Source organism: Balaenoptera musculus, chromosome 3 (assembly GCF_009873245.2).
Source record: "Balaenoptera musculus isolate JJ_BM4_2016_0621 chromosome 3, mBalMus1.pri.v3, whole genome shotgun sequence".
Taxonomy (NCBI): Eukaryota; Metazoa; Chordata; class Mammalia; order Artiodactyla; family Balaenopteridae; genus Balaenoptera; species Balaenoptera musculus.
In genome coordinates this window covers 125,166,376-125,184,179 of record NC_045787.1, presented here as the reverse complement: position 1 = coordinate 125,184,179, position 17,804 = coordinate 125,166,376, and the positions used below count along the sequence as shown (strand labels likewise).

Here is a 17,804-nt window from a genome sequence, read left to right as displayed (position 1 = left end):
GTATTTTAATATCTCACTGGAGTTTCACAATAACCTGGTGGGACTGACAAAGGAGGAATAAATATTCTCATTCCATAGATGAGGAAAGAACTCCAGAAAGATCAAGCAATCTGCTCAAGGATCCACCCAGCAGGAAAACTGTAGACAATTAAAGCTGCGAATAATCTTAAAATCTAATCTAAAATGTACAAATTGATAGCCAGGTCAATTCCAGCCAATAGATAAATATGTTTGGCTACATAAGTTTTTTTAGTTTTTCTTTGTTTTTACTGTAAAACAGATTTGAATTGGCAGCTTAGCACTTAAAAATCAAGGTATTTCTGATAAACATCTAGATTCTCAGTTCCTTTTCAAAAGGTGGCGGATCAGTCAAAACTGGACCCACAGTCCTGCAGGGTAAATTTGATTGGAGCTGAGTAGCAGCTGCCTCCTTGCAATGTGTGGCCTGAACTCTCTAGTTTGCACGGTCCCCCTGACTCCTCCTTGTATACCCCTGGCCTCCTCCTCTCATTTATGTTTCTATCAGGTCTCTCTTGGCACTTCAGTTTGTGACTTCTGGTATCCTACTATTGCTAGATTTTAAAGATGAGGCATAAACACTTTAGAGAAGCTGAAATGAAGTGTGTGGGGATGTAAAGATGCAGCAGGGTAGACAGACCTGGCACTCGAATGGCCTATAGAACCTGTAGAATGACAGAGTGACTTTAGCTGAGGCCACATAGAATAGGTAAGCAGCAGAGTCATGTCCTAGATTGAGTTTTAGTGCAGCATTCTTCCCACAAAACCTTCCAGCCTGTCTGAAATGGTATATCAATTTCCGCTAGGAGGCCTGATTCCCCCCAGCCAACACTAACCCTACCCAAAATAAAGATAAAGGACAGTGTGTGTATGTGTCTGTGTCCCTGTGTGTGTGTGTGTGTGTGTGTGTGACAGACTTTATTTAATCTTAATTCAAACTCTAGGGATTTAGAATTAACACCCTGGCCTGTGAGCTTCATATACACACCAGAAAAGATTTCAACCTTGGAATCTAAACTGTTCTGCTTTATCCAAAATGACCTTTATAACCTGCCGCTGTCCAGTTTCAAACTACTCTTTTGCCCACACAATTTCATGATTTCATTTGGGAAGACTGAGTCTTCAAGGCTTACATCATGTGCTGCTGTCAGAAAACTATTTGGGGACATTTTTCCTTTTTAAGTACAGCTTTTTGTGTTGGCATAGTTGAGATGTTACTACTGAGCTTTTCATCTAATTCATATATGAGCTGGACTTGTTCCTAAAATTTAGAATTCTAGGAACTATATAGAATAGAGATCACCATAGCTTTCAGACACCACCAACTTCAATTAATTTCAGTTTCCCGGGCTGCTTTAATATTCAGCTCTCTGAGCTGAGCCCTGAGGTCAGAGGTCATCTCCAATGCCATGACAGCCAGAGATAGAGCCAGGCTCTATCTAACTTATCCTTTTGCCTTCTAACATCACTCTCACACTTCATCTGCCACATTCACATTAGAAATACAATTTTCATCTGGATTTTGACCAATACAATCTTCATCTGGATTTTGACCAATTAACCTCCCCAAATCTTGGTTCTGAAGTTCCCCCAAAGCAACTACACCTCACTTCATCTCCTCTTAAAAATAAGGTGTTGTGTGTGTTTTGTAATTATGAAAAAGGCTAAGTAGGCTTCATGGAAAAAAAAAATAGCACTTCTTTTAAAACTGGTATATTTCCATGCATGATGATTTGGCTCTGGCTGTATGTGGCTCTTTCAAAGACCCTGTGTTACAGCGTCAGCTGCTTAGGTGCAAGGTGACAAAGGCACTCGTTGATGGCTTGGTTTTGACTTTCCAAAGGCTGGTGAATTTCTACATGAATATGGCCTTGAAAGCAACTTGGCTGAGCTACAGTGTGTGGAAAAAGTTCTATTTACCTAAAGCACACTGATCTTTTTGTTGCTTTCTGTGAAAGCACAATTGATTCTCCTGTGGGTTTAAAAGAAAAAAAGTCCATTTCTCACCTTTCTAAAGGAATCTCATGGAGACCCCTGGGTGGGGCAGTTTACCAGGCCCAGGGAGCCAGCAACTTCCCTGGGAGAGCAGTGAACAGCCCAGGCCCAAGGACAGATGTCCCTGAAGCAAGAAGGCCCTCTCCCCCTCCCAGAAGGAAACAGCTCTACCAAAGTCCCAGCAGATAATGTGGCCACCTTTGATTTCTAGAACTGCCCATAGGATATGACCTCACTGTTTTAAAATGTTCTTACCGCAATGTATTTATATTTATTGAAAAAGTAATACATGAGCACAGAGAACAGCTCACACCATACAAAAGAGCACAGCACAGAAATCCAGCCTGCCCTGAGGCAGCCACTGTGCCACTGTGAGCGGTCTACCTTTCCCAAATGTCCATGGACATTCCTGGGTGTGTGTACGTATGTGTGTGTGTGTGTGTGTGTGTGTGTATATATATATATATATATATATATATATATATATATATACACACACACACACACATTCCACCACCACCACCCTTGACAAGTGTGATGATTCTATGTTGTGCCTTACTTTTCCCACTTGAGTATACTTTGGCATCTTTCCCTATCAGCACAGATACAGCTAGTCGCTCTGGAGACATGCGAAGTATCCACTATGTGCAGGCACTCAGTTTGCTTAACCATCTCCAAGTGATAGATATCAGCTATCTCCAGACTTTTTAAAGCAGTCTGGTTGAGAGCCCTAGATGGGGAAAACAATGCTGTTACCTACATTTTGGAATATATCTATAGGATTTATTAGGATGTGTAGAATTACTGGGTCAAAGAATATGAGCATTTTAATCTATGAGAGACTATCTATCTATGCTAACTCTCCAACCATAGTCTTAGAATCATAGCTGGAAGGGGCTTTAGGGATTCCCTAATTCAGTTTTTTAAATTCCCGGATTATCTTTAGAACCCAAGACTCCCACAGTGGCTGCCTGGGCCAGGGGTGAATGGGGGCAGAAGAGGACAGGACAGGGAGGGAGGGAAAACCAGGAGAGATGCAGGATCTCCATGTACCCAACTCTGCTTCCATTAGGGCGGCGTTACTTTCCTCTGCTTTATAGGATTAGGGCCCATGCTTTGTTAGGGGAAAGGGTTCTGCTACTTGACACCAACAACAAACAAACACCACCGATTTTACAGCTGGGGAAACCGAGGCCCAGAAAGGACACATAGTGGAACCAAGACCAGAGCCTGAGTCTTTGCACTCTAGACCTATTCCTAACTCCATTTCATTGTGCTGTGAGGTTCACCTGGTCTTCCCTTGGATGTTTCCTACTGCAGGGAGCTCATACCTACCATGGAGCAGCCGATGCCATGGGAGCCGCTAGAGAAGGGTTCAATCACTGTAGCTGCTTCCAATGCTGGGCATTGAGGAGCAGAGCCTTTCTCTCCCTCGTGAGCCTGAATAAGGTCACGATTGCCCGTCAACTAGACACCCTTGACTAGATGAGGAATTTCCCTTTGTGGAGGTTCTGAGTCAGGAGGCCTGGATGGGGCCCAGGTATCAACATTTAAATCTCTAGGGCAATATTTCTCAAAATAACCTGTAGTAGAGGAACAATTTTTTTTTAATTTCCAATTTATTTTGGACTGATACTTTTCAAGATATGATAAAAGTCTATTATGCAAAAAATAAAAATTTTAAAAGACGTACAGAACTTGTCTTTTTTAAATTATCAGTTTCAACAGACCTAACCTAACTCAGTCAAATTGCTGTAAAAGTTTCTAAACACTGACTGTCAATTTCTGGTTTTTTTTTTATAAAGAACGGTAACTTTTTTTTTTTTTTAATTATTTATCTATTTATTTATTTATTTATTTTTGGCTGTGTTGGGTCTTCGTTTCTGTGCGAGGGCTTTCTCTAGTTGTGGCAAGTGAGGACCACTCTTCATCGCGGTGCGCGGGCCTTTCACTATCGCAGCCTCTCTTGTTGCGGAGCACAGGCTCCAGACGCGCAGGCTCAGTAATTGTGGCTCACGGGCCTAGTTGCTCGGCGGCATGTGGGATCTTCCCAGACCAGGGCTTGAACCCGTGTGCCCTGCATTGGCAGGCGGATTCTCAACCACTGCGCCACCAGGGAAGCCCTCAATTTCTGTTTTTATCTCATCATGGAATAGTAACAAATAGTTTGCAGACTGGTACCAGTCCAGGGACCACACTTTGAGTAGCCCCCATTCTAGGTGAGAGTGCTACAGAGAGGAAAACACTATTTTAAGCTATTAACCTTACGTGACAGCAGAAAGAGCTCTGAGCACAGGAGTCAGGGGCCAAGGTTCTGGTCCTGTTTTACTGTCTTACTGCAAATGAGTCCTTTCCTCTCTCTGGGTCTCAGTTTTCCTCTTTGTAAAATGATTATTACTAACCTGCCCATCACATTCCAATAAGGTGATGGATTTTTTCCCTGGAGAGCTAGGGAAAAGGAACCACCTGCCAGTATCCAACCCCATGTTAGGAAGTCATGTAATTGAACAGATCTAATTTAAGAGAATAGGGGTTTTAATGGTGTAAGGAGGTGGGAGGGATGGAAGAGGTGGAATATGAGTTGGGAAGCATGAGGGATGATTGGGAAGGCAAGTCTGGAAGAGCTGACGCAGCAAAGAGCAGCTGAGTGGAGGAGTGGAGGAGAAAGGGGGCTGTGACCATGGAGCTGACCCCACATGGAAGATGGCTGGGTTGACGATGACGCTAAATGGAACAGAAGCCTCCTTCTACTTCCCTCTCTCACTAGACTCCACCAGCAATCTTTCTCTCGTTTTCCTTGTACTGAACCCCCAGATTCCCTTGGAACACTTCCTATGTCTCTTTCCAGCCCCAGATCCCAGCCCCTGCCTGGCCACTGTGAACTGGTTCCAAGGAGGAGCACACTGAACCCTGAGAGTCAGCTGAGGACAGTGAGCTCCAGGGGCACTGGGACACGCCCTTAGAAGGTCAGGCTGGTGCTTCTGGAAAACCACAGGGCACAGGGTAAAGAACAAAGCCTTTCTCAAGGACACACTCCTGCTGAAGTACTGTCTCAGACTCTGAAGAACTTTCTCTATCTCTTTTGCCTAGGAAATCAACTTTTACAAGGTCATTGACTACATCCTGCATGGCAAAGAAGACATCAAAGTCATCCCGTAAGTCTCTTCTCAAAAATGTAGAATTGCAGGCACATTATCAGTGTCCATAAGGTACTCATTCCAAGATCGACACTAACCAAACCCAAGAAGGCCACACACTCTGTTCGAGGCAGGGAGAGCCGTAAGGAGGCAGTGTGGAAGGGTGGAAAGACCATGCAGTTTGGCAAATGAGGCTGGATTCTGAGTCAGCTGCTGTGAGTTCAAGTCCCAAGTCCAGTGTCAATAAGTGGCCTGGGGACTTCCCTGGTGGTGCAGTGGTTAGGAATCCGCCTGCCAGTACAGGGGACATGGGTTCGATCCCTGGTCCGGGAAGATCCCACATGCCGCAGAGCAACTAAGCCCGTGCACCACAACTACTGAAGCCTGCATGCCTAGAGCCCGTGCTCCGCAACAAGAGAAGCCACCGCAATGAGAAGCCCACACACCGCATTGAAGAGTAGCCCCTGTTACTCTGTAGTAGCAACTACAGAAAGCCCGAGCACAGCAACGAAGACCCAATGCAGCCAAAAATAAATAAATAAATAAATTTATTAAAAAATAAATAAATAAGTGGCCTGTTTGGGCCTCTCTATAGAATGAGGCCACGGTGTCTGATCACGGCTTTTCAATGATTTTCTATGGAGGCACATCTGGGGCCTAATGCAGAGGGTGAGGCAAAGGCAGGAAGTTGGCAAAGAAAGTGACTCAGCCCCCAAGGAAAGCTTATTCTCTCTCTCTCTCTTTTTTTTTAAAATATTTTTTTATTTATTTAGGCTGCCACAGGTCTTAGTTGTGGCACGCAGGATCTTTAGTTGCTGCATTCGAACTCTTAGTTGCAACATGCATGCGGAATCTAGTTCCCTGACCAGGGATCGAACCCGGGGCCCCTGCATTGGGAGTGCATAGTCTTACCCACTGGACCACCAAGGAAGTCCCGGAAAGCTTATTCTCTAATGTCTTCTTATATGACCTAGGAGGATAATGAAAAGGCAAGAACTCCCAGAGGGTGAGGCTTCCAACCTACCTGCAGGTGGTGGAAGCTCAAAGGCCATTTTAAGATTTCAACAGTCAAGAACGTTTTTAGTATCAGCTTGTACTTTTTGATCAGTAGAGCACTCTCCAAAACTTAGCTGCCTTGTTACCTATGTGAATCCTCTGTGGGTACCAAGAGCCACCCCACAGTTCTGTCTGAGGCTTGGCTGTCTTTCCCAACTGAACTGCAGACTCCGTGAGGCTGTGATCAGCCTCTGTGGGAGAGCCTCACCTTTGGTCTCTTTTCTGGTCCAAATGAAGGGATTTATAGCAGGTCACCTTAATCCTTAAATAGTGGTTGTGAGAGGCCACAACTGTTGCCAAACAATTTTGATAATCCTGTCACTCAGATCACTCAGTTCTCTGGTTTATCTTTTACTGGTTGGGGATGAGAGACTGCTTCAGGTTCCTGAGTTTCTGGGTTCTCTCTGTTCAGTCCTGTTTGCATGAAGACTGAGTCTTTCCTAAACTCGTCTCTTTCTTTTTCTTTTTTTTCCTTGTCAACTGCATATTCTGCCACCATTCTGTTTTCTAACCACTTCTCTAGAGGTGCCAGTTTATCAAACTCATTGCCTGTATTCTGAGTTATCACAGATCACAGTTCTCCCCAATGTCTCACCACTCCTCACCAAGTATCACACCCTTCTAGCCTCTGATAACATCCACCTTGCTGCCTTCTACAGTGTGGCTGTATCCACACTGAATTTAATATAAATTCTTAGAAGTAACTTAAAGAGATTATACTATCATGCAGCACAGAAACAAAAAGTGCCTTTGAATGGCACAAAAAGCCAGGAAAAAGGTGTGAAATATGATAAAAATCTATACCTAAATGCTAAAAGAGCTCTGTTGATATTCATAAAGTAATAATTATAAGTTCAAAAAGCACTGTATTACAGATTAATTGGCAGAATATTATCTTTCTCAGTTGCATATAAGAAATGGTTCTTGGGAATCCCCTGGCCATCCAGTGGTTACAACTCCACACTTCCAATGTAGGGGGCATGGGTTCCATCCCTGGTAGGGGAGCTAAGATCCCGCAGGCCACATAGCATGGCCAAAAAAAAAAAAGAAAGAAAAAAAGACAAAAAAAACCCAGTTCTTGTAAGAACTGATGAGTTCTGAGATATACATGAAGAAATACCATATATCCTATTTACAAGAGAGCTATCTAAAAGATAAGAATACAGAGAGAATGAAAGTAAATGAACAAAAAATATGCCTTGCAAGTGATAATCAAAAGAAAACTGAGGGCTTCCCTGGTGGCGCAGTGGCTGAGAATCTGCCTGCCAGTGCAGGGGACACGGGTTCGGGCCCTGGTCTGGGAGGATCCCGCATGCCGCGGAGCGGCTAGGCCCGTGGGCCACAGCTACTGAGCCTGCGCGTCTGGAGCCTGTGCTCCGCAACAAGAGGGGCCGCGATAGTGAGAGGCCCGCGCACCGCGATGAAGAGTGGCCCCCGCTTGCCACAACTAGAGGAAGCCCTTGTGCAGAAACGAGGACCCAACACAGCCAAAAATAAATAAATAAATTTAAAAAAAAAAAAAAAAAAGAAAACTGATGTAACTATGTGACTATCAGATAAAAATAGGTCTCAAGGTGCATTAGTAGAGGGACTTCCCTGGTGGCACAGTGGTTAGGAATCCGCCTGCTAGTACAGGGGACACAGGTTCAAGCCCTGGTCCAGGAAGATTCCCACATGCCGCAGAGCAACTAAGCCCGTGCACCACAACTGCTGAGCCTGTGCTCTAGAGCCTGCGAGCCACAACTACTGAGCCCACATGCCTAGAACCCGTTCTCCGCAACAGGAGAAGCCACCGCAATGAGAAGCCCGCACACTGCAAGGAAGAGTAGCCCCTGCTCACTGCAACTAGAGGAAGCCCACGTGCAGCAATGAAGACCCAGTGCAGCCAAAAATAAATAAATAAATTTTAAAAATAAATAAATAAATAAAGATTTTTCTAATTAGCTTTTTGTTATTAGCGAAAATAACATATTTATAAACAACTAGCACACTTTCATTGTGACCAGAGGATACCTCTGTATGATTTCAATCGTTTGAAATGTATTGAGGTTTGTTTTATGGCCCATTATATCACCAGTTATTGTAAATGCACAGGTATTCTTGAAAAGACTGAGTGTTCCATAGTTTGGGGGTGAGGTGCCATGTTCTATATATATTCATTAGATTAAGTTTGTTATTATCTTATTCCAATATTCTCTATTCTGTTTGTTTTAGTCTGGTCTATCAATGAGCAAACATGAATTTATCTATATATTCTTATATTTCCGTCAGTTTTTGCTTTTTTTTTTTTTTGAGGCCTCATTATTAAGCATATACACATTTGTAAATTCTTCCTGGAATTGAATTGACCTCTTTATCATTAAGTAGTATAAGTATAAGAAGTGACTATATCTCTACTAATGCACTTTTTTAAAAAATTAATTTTATTAATTTATTTATTTTTGGCTGCACTGGGTCTTCGTTGTTGCGCGTGGGCTTTCTCTAGTTGCGGTGAGCGGGGGCTACTCTTCCTTGCAGTGTGTAGGCTTCTCATTGTGGTGGCTTCTCTTGTTGCAGAGCACGGGCTCTAGGCACATGGGCTTCAGTAGTTGCGGCACGTGGGCTCAGTAGTTGTGGCCCGTGGGCTCTAGAGCACAAGTTCAGTAGTTGTGGCACACAGGCTTAGTTGCTCCGCGGCATGTGGGATCTTCCCCGACCAGGGCTTGAACCCGTGTCTCCTGCATTGGCAGGTGGGTTCTTAACCACTGTACCACCAGGAAAGGACCCAGAAAAATCTTCTTATGCTTGGAAACTAGAAACTACGTTTCTGAAAAAAATAAAAAGGAAAACACTTCCATATAATCCATGGGTAAAAGAAGAAATCAATGGAAATTATGACATATTCTGAAAGAATGAAAATATTACATATCAAAACCAATGTGATGCAGTGAAATCATGCTTAAGGTGAAATTTACAGTCTTAAATATTCATATGAGAAAAGAATACAATATAAAGTAATAAACTCTGTACCCACTTGTATCAGTCGGGGTCCCAGCAGATAATAGGCGTCACATTCAAATTAGGGTAATTCAAGGAGGCTTTACTTATAAAGGGATGAATTATAGAGGTGTGGGTGGAATGAAGGAAACTGAAAGAGAATATGCTAGTAGTGAGGTTGTTGTAAGCATTCCTGGGCCCAAAGGAAATTTCTAGAACCTGGAAGGAGAAAGAGTCACGTAGAACAGGGCATCTTGAGAGAAGTGTTGCCTTTCAGTCAAGAGATGCAGCAAAACCAGAGCAACCCTGCCAGGGGGAACCCAGGGAAATAAATAGCCTGACCTAACTGGTCTACCTTTCTCTAGTTTTGGCCAGGTCTCCTCATTGGGCTAAATTCAGTCAGAAGCTGGAAGGCCAGGCACCCTGTTGATGGAATCCACACAGATTGGCCTCCTGGGATAGGGAGGAGCAGGTTGGAGAGTGGATCTGGAGGGGCAGACAGAAGCTATCCATCACATCATCTCAAGAAACTAACAGCAAACGAGCAGATAAACAAACCCTCCCCAAAAGAATAAAGATAAGCCCAGAAATGAATGAAATATTAACAGAATAACGAACAAATGCCAAAAGCTGGTTTCTTGGACAGATTAATAAAATTGATGAATTTCTGGCAAGACTGAGCAAGAAAAATAGAAAATCAAATGAGCTATATCAGGAAGGAAAAGGGGGATAACCACAATGACACCGAAATTAACAAGATAGTAAGAGGATATTATGCCAAAAATATTGTAAATCTAGATGAAAGCGGCAAATTCCTGCAAAAATAAAACCTACTAAATATAAATCGCAAAGAAATAGAACACCACAATAGTCTTATAACAGTAAAATACATTAAAACCTTCCCACAAAGACATTCCAGGCCCAGATGCCTTCAGGGGTGAGTTCTACTAAATATTTAAGGAAGAAATAATGCAATTCTCATACAAATTATCCAAGAGACTAGAAAAAGAAGTGGCTAGCATAAACTTGACACCAAAACTCAACAAAGACTGTATGGAAAAAGAAAATTCAGACCAAGCTTACCTGTGAACATAGATGCAAATATGCTAAATAAAATTTTAGCAAATAATAACTAAAAAGGATTATACATCATGACCCAATTGGGTATATTCCAGGAATGCAGGGCTAACATTAGAAAAATGAATAAATACAATCTGCCACGTTAAGAGAAACATGACATAATTATCTCCATAGAGGAGAACTTTCTTAACCTTCTAAAAGTAATTTTTCTTTTAATGTCTGAAAATACTAAGTATTGACAGAGACATGGAGTAAAGGAAGCTCTAATATACTGCTGATGGGAGTATAAATTGGCATGACCACTTTAGAAAACAGTTTGGTCTTACCTAGTAAAGTTGAAGACATGCACATCTTATGACCCAGTATTTCTACTCCTAGAACTAGCACATGGAATTGAATGCACATATACACCAGAGTGTTGGAAGCAGCAATGCTCATATTAGCCTCGCACTGAGGGAAATGTCCATCAACAGTTGAATGCATAAATTATATGCAACCTTACCAGGGAAAACGGCTGAAGTCAATCAAACAAATGAATTACAGCAACATGAAAAAGAAGTCCAATGAAATAATGTATGCACATTGATTCTACCTAAAACAGGTGAAACAGGCTACAGGAAAACAGGCCACAGAAAAGCAAGAATCATAACATTGGGACAATGGCTACCTTTGGGGTTTGGGAGAAGGTTGCGAGTGGCAAGGGGGCAGGTCAGGAATTTCCAAGGTACCGACAAGGTTGTTCTTTCTTGTTTTTTTAAATAAATTTATTTATTTATTTATTTATCTTTGGCTGCACTGGGTCTTTGTTGCTGCACACGGGCTTTTCTCTAGTTGCGGCGAGCAGGGGCTACTCTTCCTTGCTGTGCATGGGCTTCTCATTGTGGTGGCTTCTCTTGTTGCGGAGCACAGGCTCTAGGTGCATGGGCTTCAGTAGTTGCAGCACACGGACTCAGTAGTTGTGGCACATGGGCTCAGTTGTGGCTCACAGGCCCTAGAGCACTGGCTCAGTAGTTGTGGCGCATGGGCTTAGTTGCTCCTCGGCATGTGGGATCTTCCTGGACTAGGGCTCGAACCTGTGTCCCCCGCATTGGCAGGCGGATTCTTAACCACTGTGCCACCAGGGAAGTGCCAGGTATAGTTTCATAGGTGTTCACTTTCAAACAACTGATGAAGTTTTTAATGCATTTGTCCATGAATGTATACATTTTTCGCAATAAACAAGTAAAAATAATACCCAAAATTGTGATATTGCTGTGTGGGATAAATAAGTATGTAAAGCACCTAGCTTAGTGCTTGATATGTGGTAGGAGCTCATCCTAGATGGGTTTCCCTCATTCTACATGATGTTAAGCTAACTCTCTGTATGTAAATACTAATGGAGGGAAATGATGGCATCTGTTTTTGCTCAGCAGCCAATAACAATCTGTTGGATGAATTTTGTCTCTTTTCTTAGGGAGTCAAACTCAGTGTGAAATTAATAAAACTGACTTATCACTTTTTTCTCAGTGTCTACATTTGGACATTAAGATGCTTAGCCAAGATTTGGGGCTTGGTCTGGTATAGTAAGTGGGTGCTTGGAGCCACCAGAGAAAAGAGGGAGGGTAAGATCCAGTTTCAAGTTTTTAGTCCAACTTTCCCTACATAAGAAGTTACCACTGGGGGCTTCCCTGGTGGCACAGTGGTTGCAAATCCGCCTGCCAATGCAGGGGACACGGGTTCGAGCCCTGGTCTGAGAAGATCCCACATGCCGCGGAGCACCTGGGCCTGTGCGCCACAACTACTGAGCCTGCACTCTGGAGCCCGTGAGCCGCAACTACTGAAGCCCACATGCCACAACTACTGGAGCCTGCGTGCCGAGAGCCTGTGCTCCGCAGCAGGAGAAGCCATTGCACTGAGAGGCCCTCGCACTGCAGCAGGGAGTGGCCCCCGCTCGCCGCAGCTGGAGAAGGCCCATGCACAGCGACAAAGACCCAACGCAGCCAATAAATAAATAAATAAATATTAAAAATCTATTTAAAAAAAGAAAAATATTAAAAAAAAAAAAAAAAAGAACTTACCACTGTCTTTGGCCTTTACAGGAATCCACCTCCGGACCATTGGGCTTTAGTGAGCGGTCTTCCCACTTATGTTGCCCAAAATGGCCTGGTAAGTAATACAACTTTGAAGGGGGAGAGTTTTGAATCAGGTGGAAAGGTGAAGGGATTTCAGATCAAGAGAGTGGGAAAAACGATGGGAAGTGTGTATCTCTAAAAGCCTGGTTCTCCCGTTTCTCAATTCACTCGACGGCTGGTCCAAGGGGATGCGCAGAGAATTGACATTTGAAGAAATATGAAATACACAGAGAAAGAATCCTCAGACAGAAAGGTGCACAGTCTCAGTGACAACTAAAGATACTTACGCAAATGTCAGTGATAAAGTCACAAGTGGCTGGTCCACCAGGCTCACCACAGAACAAGTCCCAGCCTCTCATCCCAGAGACTTAGTTGCCACTCCCAACCCCCCACCCCGTCCCTGCCACATTTCCAGCCACGCAGCAGAGCTCAAATGCTCTATCTCCCCCCCATGCCCTACCCTCTCGGGGTGCAGGGTAGAGTGACAGTATCCCCTACCCTAGAGAGAGGGTCATAGCTGCACATCACCCCAATATTTGAGCCTGCTTATCTCTGTATCCTTCCCCAGGCACACACACTACACAGTGCTGTTCATGTATCAGGGTGTTTGTTTATTGGGCATTTTCTATGTGCCAGGTGCTGTGGTTGGCTCTGAGGATACTATGACAGATGAATCAAATAGTTTCTGTTCTGAAGCTCATCATCAAATGGGAGATATCTTTATGAACAGATACTTAGACTATAATGTGATAAGGCCAGATAGAGATGTACATGGTATATTCTAGGAACACAAAGTAGGAAGCATCTAAACCAGCTTTGCTTGCCAGAGTGTTTTGGTCTGAGTTTTAAAATAAATAGGGGTTAGGCAGGTGGGGCAGGAAAGGGGATTGCAGGTGGAGGAAACAACATGGGCAAACAACACGGGCTTGGAGGTTTGAAGCGACATAGTGTGTGCAGTTCCATGTTGCTGGAGTATTAGGTTTGAGACAGGAAGATGGCAAGAGATGAGGCTTGAGAGGGAGGGAGGGGCCAGATCACAGTAGCCTTGGACACCAGGTCAAGAGGGTGGGACTTTAATCTACAGGCGATGGGTTTTTAAGCAAGAGGTTGGCACAATGAATTTTCATTTTAGAAAGAAAACTCTGAACGCTCCCTAGAAAATAGATCTGAAGGGACGAAGACTGGAAGCAGAGTGAAAAGTGTGTCCCTACAAACAAGAGATGAAGAACATCTCAACAAAGGCAAAGGCAGTAAAGAACACTAACTGTCTTCATTGCTAACAGCCATGGAGTGCTTACAATGAGCCAGGCAGGGAATACATTTGCTCATTTAATACTCATGACTCAGACAGAGATGAGGTGGAGAGAGGGAGATCAGGACTCAGATCTAACACCGAAAGGGCTTTGTGATTGGTTGTGAGCAGAGAGGGAGGGAGAGAAGGACCAAAGCCAATTTTAGGCTTCTAGACTGGACAGATAATGCTGCCACCAGGTTTGGATGTAAGATGCTGAGATCAGTTTCAGACAAGGTGTGACAGAGACTTTTTTTCAGAAGCAAGTGTCCAGCAAGTAGCTAAAGAGATGACTCAGATGCTGCGGAGCGAGAGGAGGGATGGAGATAGAGATTTGTGTCAACAAAAGGTAGAGATCTGTACTGACTACACTACAGACAATATGATAGGATATCTGGTCCTTGACCACTTTGCTCCTAGGAGCAGATGGTACTTGAAACCATGAATGTGGATGAAGTCACCAGGGAGAGTGAGGGAGACTCGGGGTAGAATACTGGAGGATGCCAGCATTTAAAGATTGGGTGGAGGAAGAAGAGTGTGTGACGGAGAATCAGAAGAAGGGTTCAGAGGTGTCTGGAGGCCCAGGAGAGGGTAGTGTCATGGAAACCAAAGACGTAGAAAGTTTCAACAAAGAGAGAGAATAACAAATGCAGCAAAAGTGATCCAGTGAGATAAGAACCAAAAACTCCCATTGGGCTTGGCAGTTAGGAGGTCATTGGTGGCCCTGATGAGAGCAGGCTTGGTGGCAAGGTGGAGGCAGAAACCAGCGGGTGGTCTGCTGAGGTGTGGATGGGTAATGAGAAGGTAGAAAATGCAAGACAAGGAGGAGAAAGCCTGATGGTCACTACAAAGACCACATTGGGTCAAGGGAGGATTTTATTTTCAAGGTTGGGAGAGAATCAAGCATTCCCATGGACTGAGGATAAAGAGCCCTCGGAGAGATCAGAAATCAGGAGAGAACAATAGAAACTGATGGAATTGGCCCAAGGAGAGGCCAGAGGTGTGGTACAGTGGGTGGGCAGTCTTGAACAGGAGCAGGGACAGCTCATCCTCTCAGACAGCAGAATGGTCTGATCTACTGGGATAGGCAGGGTCCAAGCAAGCTCACATGGTACCTTTTTGAGAACTAGAAAAAGGTGCCCCTTCTTGATGGATGAAAAGAGAAAGGCTAGGGCCGTTGTTCTGCAAGTCAAGAACAGGCTGGGGACTTCCCTGGTGGCACAGTGGTTAAGAATCCGCCTGCCAATGCAGGGGACTCGGGTTCGAGCCCTGGTCTGGGAAGATCCCACATACCGCAGAGCAACTAAGCCCATGCGCCACAACTACTGAGCCTGCACTCTAGAGCCCGTGAGCCACAACTACTGAGCCTGTGTGCCACAACTACTGAAGCCCGTGCACCTAGAGCCCACGCTCCACAACAAGAGAAGCCACTGCAATGAGAAGCCCATGCACCTCAACGAAAACCCAACACCTCCAATAAATAAATAAATAAATTTATTTAAAAAAAAAGAACAGGCTGGATTTCAACTCCCAGTCACCCCCTCAGCCAGATGCCTTTGTGCAGTGCACATGCTACACAACTGTATACAGTGGCCCCATGGGCAGTACTCTGGAGGGATCAGATAAGTGTTATCTGCATGATAGGGTAAACTGGTCCAGTTTTCAGGAGAGGAATCTTGCAATATAAATACAACCAGAGCTACAGCACCTTTTACTTCTTCATCTGCTGTGAAGTTTACAGCACAAGGAAAAACTCCTTCCTGACAAAACAAATATAATTGATTCAAAGATGTTTAGAGTAGCATTATTTACATTAATTTAAAAAAACTGGACATAACCAAATACTCAACAAAAGGGGGCAAGAAAATGGGACACCTTACTATAAAGCTACAGTCATCAAAACAGTATGGTACTGGCACAAAGAACAGGAGAGAAAGCCCAGAAATACGCCCACACATACATCATCATACATCATTGTTGTATGATCAATTAATCTACAACAAAGGAGGCAAGAATATACAATGGAGAAAAGAAAGTCTCTTCAATAAGTGGTGCTGGGAAAACTGGACAGCTACATCTAAAAGAATGAAATTAGAACATTCTCTAATACCATATACAAAAATAAACTCAAAATGGATTAAAGACCTAAATGTAAGATCACACACTATAAAACTCCTAGAGGAAAACATAGGCAGAACACTCTCTGACATAAATCACAGCAATATCTTTTTGGATCCACTCCCTAGAGAAATGAAAATAAAAACAAAAATAAACAAATGGGACCTCATTAAACTTAAAAGCTTTTGCACAGCTAAGATAACCATAAACAAAATGAGAAGACAACACACAGAATGGGAGAAAATATTTGCAAACGAAGCGACCAACAAGGGATTAATCTCCAAAATTTACAAACAGCTCATGCAGCTCTATATCAAAAAAAAAAAGACAACCCAATCAAATAAATAGGCAGAAGATCTAAATAGACTTTTCTCCAAAGAAGACATACAGATGGCCAAAAAGCACATGAAAAGATGCTCAACATCACTAATTATTAGAGAAATGTAAATCAAAACTACAATGAGGTATCACCTCACACTGGTCAGAATGGCCATCATCAAAAAAAAAAAAATTATACAAATGAACTTATATACAAAACAGAAACAGACTCACAGACTTAGAAAACAAACTTATGGTTACCAAAGGGGAAAGGTGTGGGGGGTAGGGATAAATTAGGAGGTTGGGATTAATATAGACACACTACTATATATAAAATAGATAATCAACAAGGACCTACTGTATAGCACAGGGAACTCTACTCAATACTTTGTAATAACCTATATGGGAAAAGAATCTGAAAAAGAATAGGTATATGGATATGTATAACAAAAAAAAAATAAAAGATGAATGAGATATGAAAAAAGCTAACATTAAAAAGAAGAAAATGGGACACTATACAGCTATTAATAACAACAAATTGTAGACTTAACTTTCTCAAAGCTTGGAAATGACTCAGAAGTGAAGCAAATGGTAAGAAGCCATGTTTATAAGGCAGCTTTCCTGTTCGGTAGCCTCAGTTAATAATTCAAAACCATCTTAAGCATGTCTACCTGATGAAAAGAATGTGAATGCCTTGGATAAAGACGTGATATTTCTGAAAATAGCATGTCCATTGCCTTCAATGGGTACTCTATCAAGTCTAATCATAACTCCATTATTCCTCTTCATGGCTTTCAGATTTGCAACATCATGAATGCACCTGCAGAGGACTTTTTTGCATTCCAGGTAAGTTTTTTTTTTTATTTACTCTCTCAGTCATATGATATTTTTCCCACCAAAGAGGATTCAAATACATTAGAATCCACCTACTTTATTGGGAAGCAGTCTCAATAAAGCGAAAATGTGAGTGCAAAAAAGTCATGTGCCCATGGAAGTGGGGAGAGAGTTAATTTGGTAAATCCAAGGTCCCATTTGGTTTTAAGGTTTATACCCTTTGCTTTCTGGCCTCAGGACCTTTGCTTATGCTGTTCTCTCCTTTACTACCATCTCTTGTCCAAATCCCCTCTGCCCTTCAATGATAACCTCAAATGCTATGAAACTTCTATGAAGTTTTATTCTGCTTCCCCTGGCTGAATATCATTTCTGTCTCCTTAGGATTATCATGGAATGTTGTTTAGTATTCCATTTGATTTTGTTTGTTTGTCTTTTTAAAAAATGTTTGCGGAGGGCACGCTCTGGGCCAGGCATGGGCACGATGCTACACCAGCTACAGAGGTGGACCAGACAGGCATGGTCTTTGCCTTCAGGGAACTCATGATCATATGGGGAAAGAGGCATGTGGAGTTCTGGTCAGGACAAGAGCAGAGGGACAGAGGATAGACTCTCCAGAGGGGCTTCACTTCATCTGGGAAGAGTCAAGGAATGTGTCCATGAGAAATTATGTTTGGGCAGTAAAGAAAGGAGAGAGGATTGCAGGAAAGAGAGGGCTTGTTGGAAGGAACTAGAGTAGACCAATGAGACTGAGGGGAGAGTGGCAGGACGAAATTCTAGAGAGGCAGACACAGGCCAGGTCATACAGGGCCTGGAAGGCCATGCCAAGGAGTTTGGCTTTCTTACTCTATTTCCCTTACGTCATCTTTCATG

At 43.1% G+C, this 17,804-nt stretch overlaps 1 protein-coding gene across 1 annotated transcript in view; it reads left to right on the top strand.

Annotated features, from left to right (window-relative positions):
- The window catches only part of PDE6A (phosphodiesterase 6A), a 67,638-nt gene that overhangs the window by 20,130 nt on the left and 29,704 nt on the right, over positions 1-17,804 (top strand). The window contains exons 7-9 of the mRNA XM_036847518.1: positions 5,104-5,168; positions 12,341-12,407; positions 16,899-16,946. Coding sequence (XP_036703413.1) covers positions 5,104-5,168; positions 12,341-12,407; positions 16,899-16,946 — 180 coding nt within the window. The remainder of the gene's footprint in view (positions 1-5,103; positions 5,169-12,340; positions 12,408-16,898; positions 16,947-17,804) is intronic.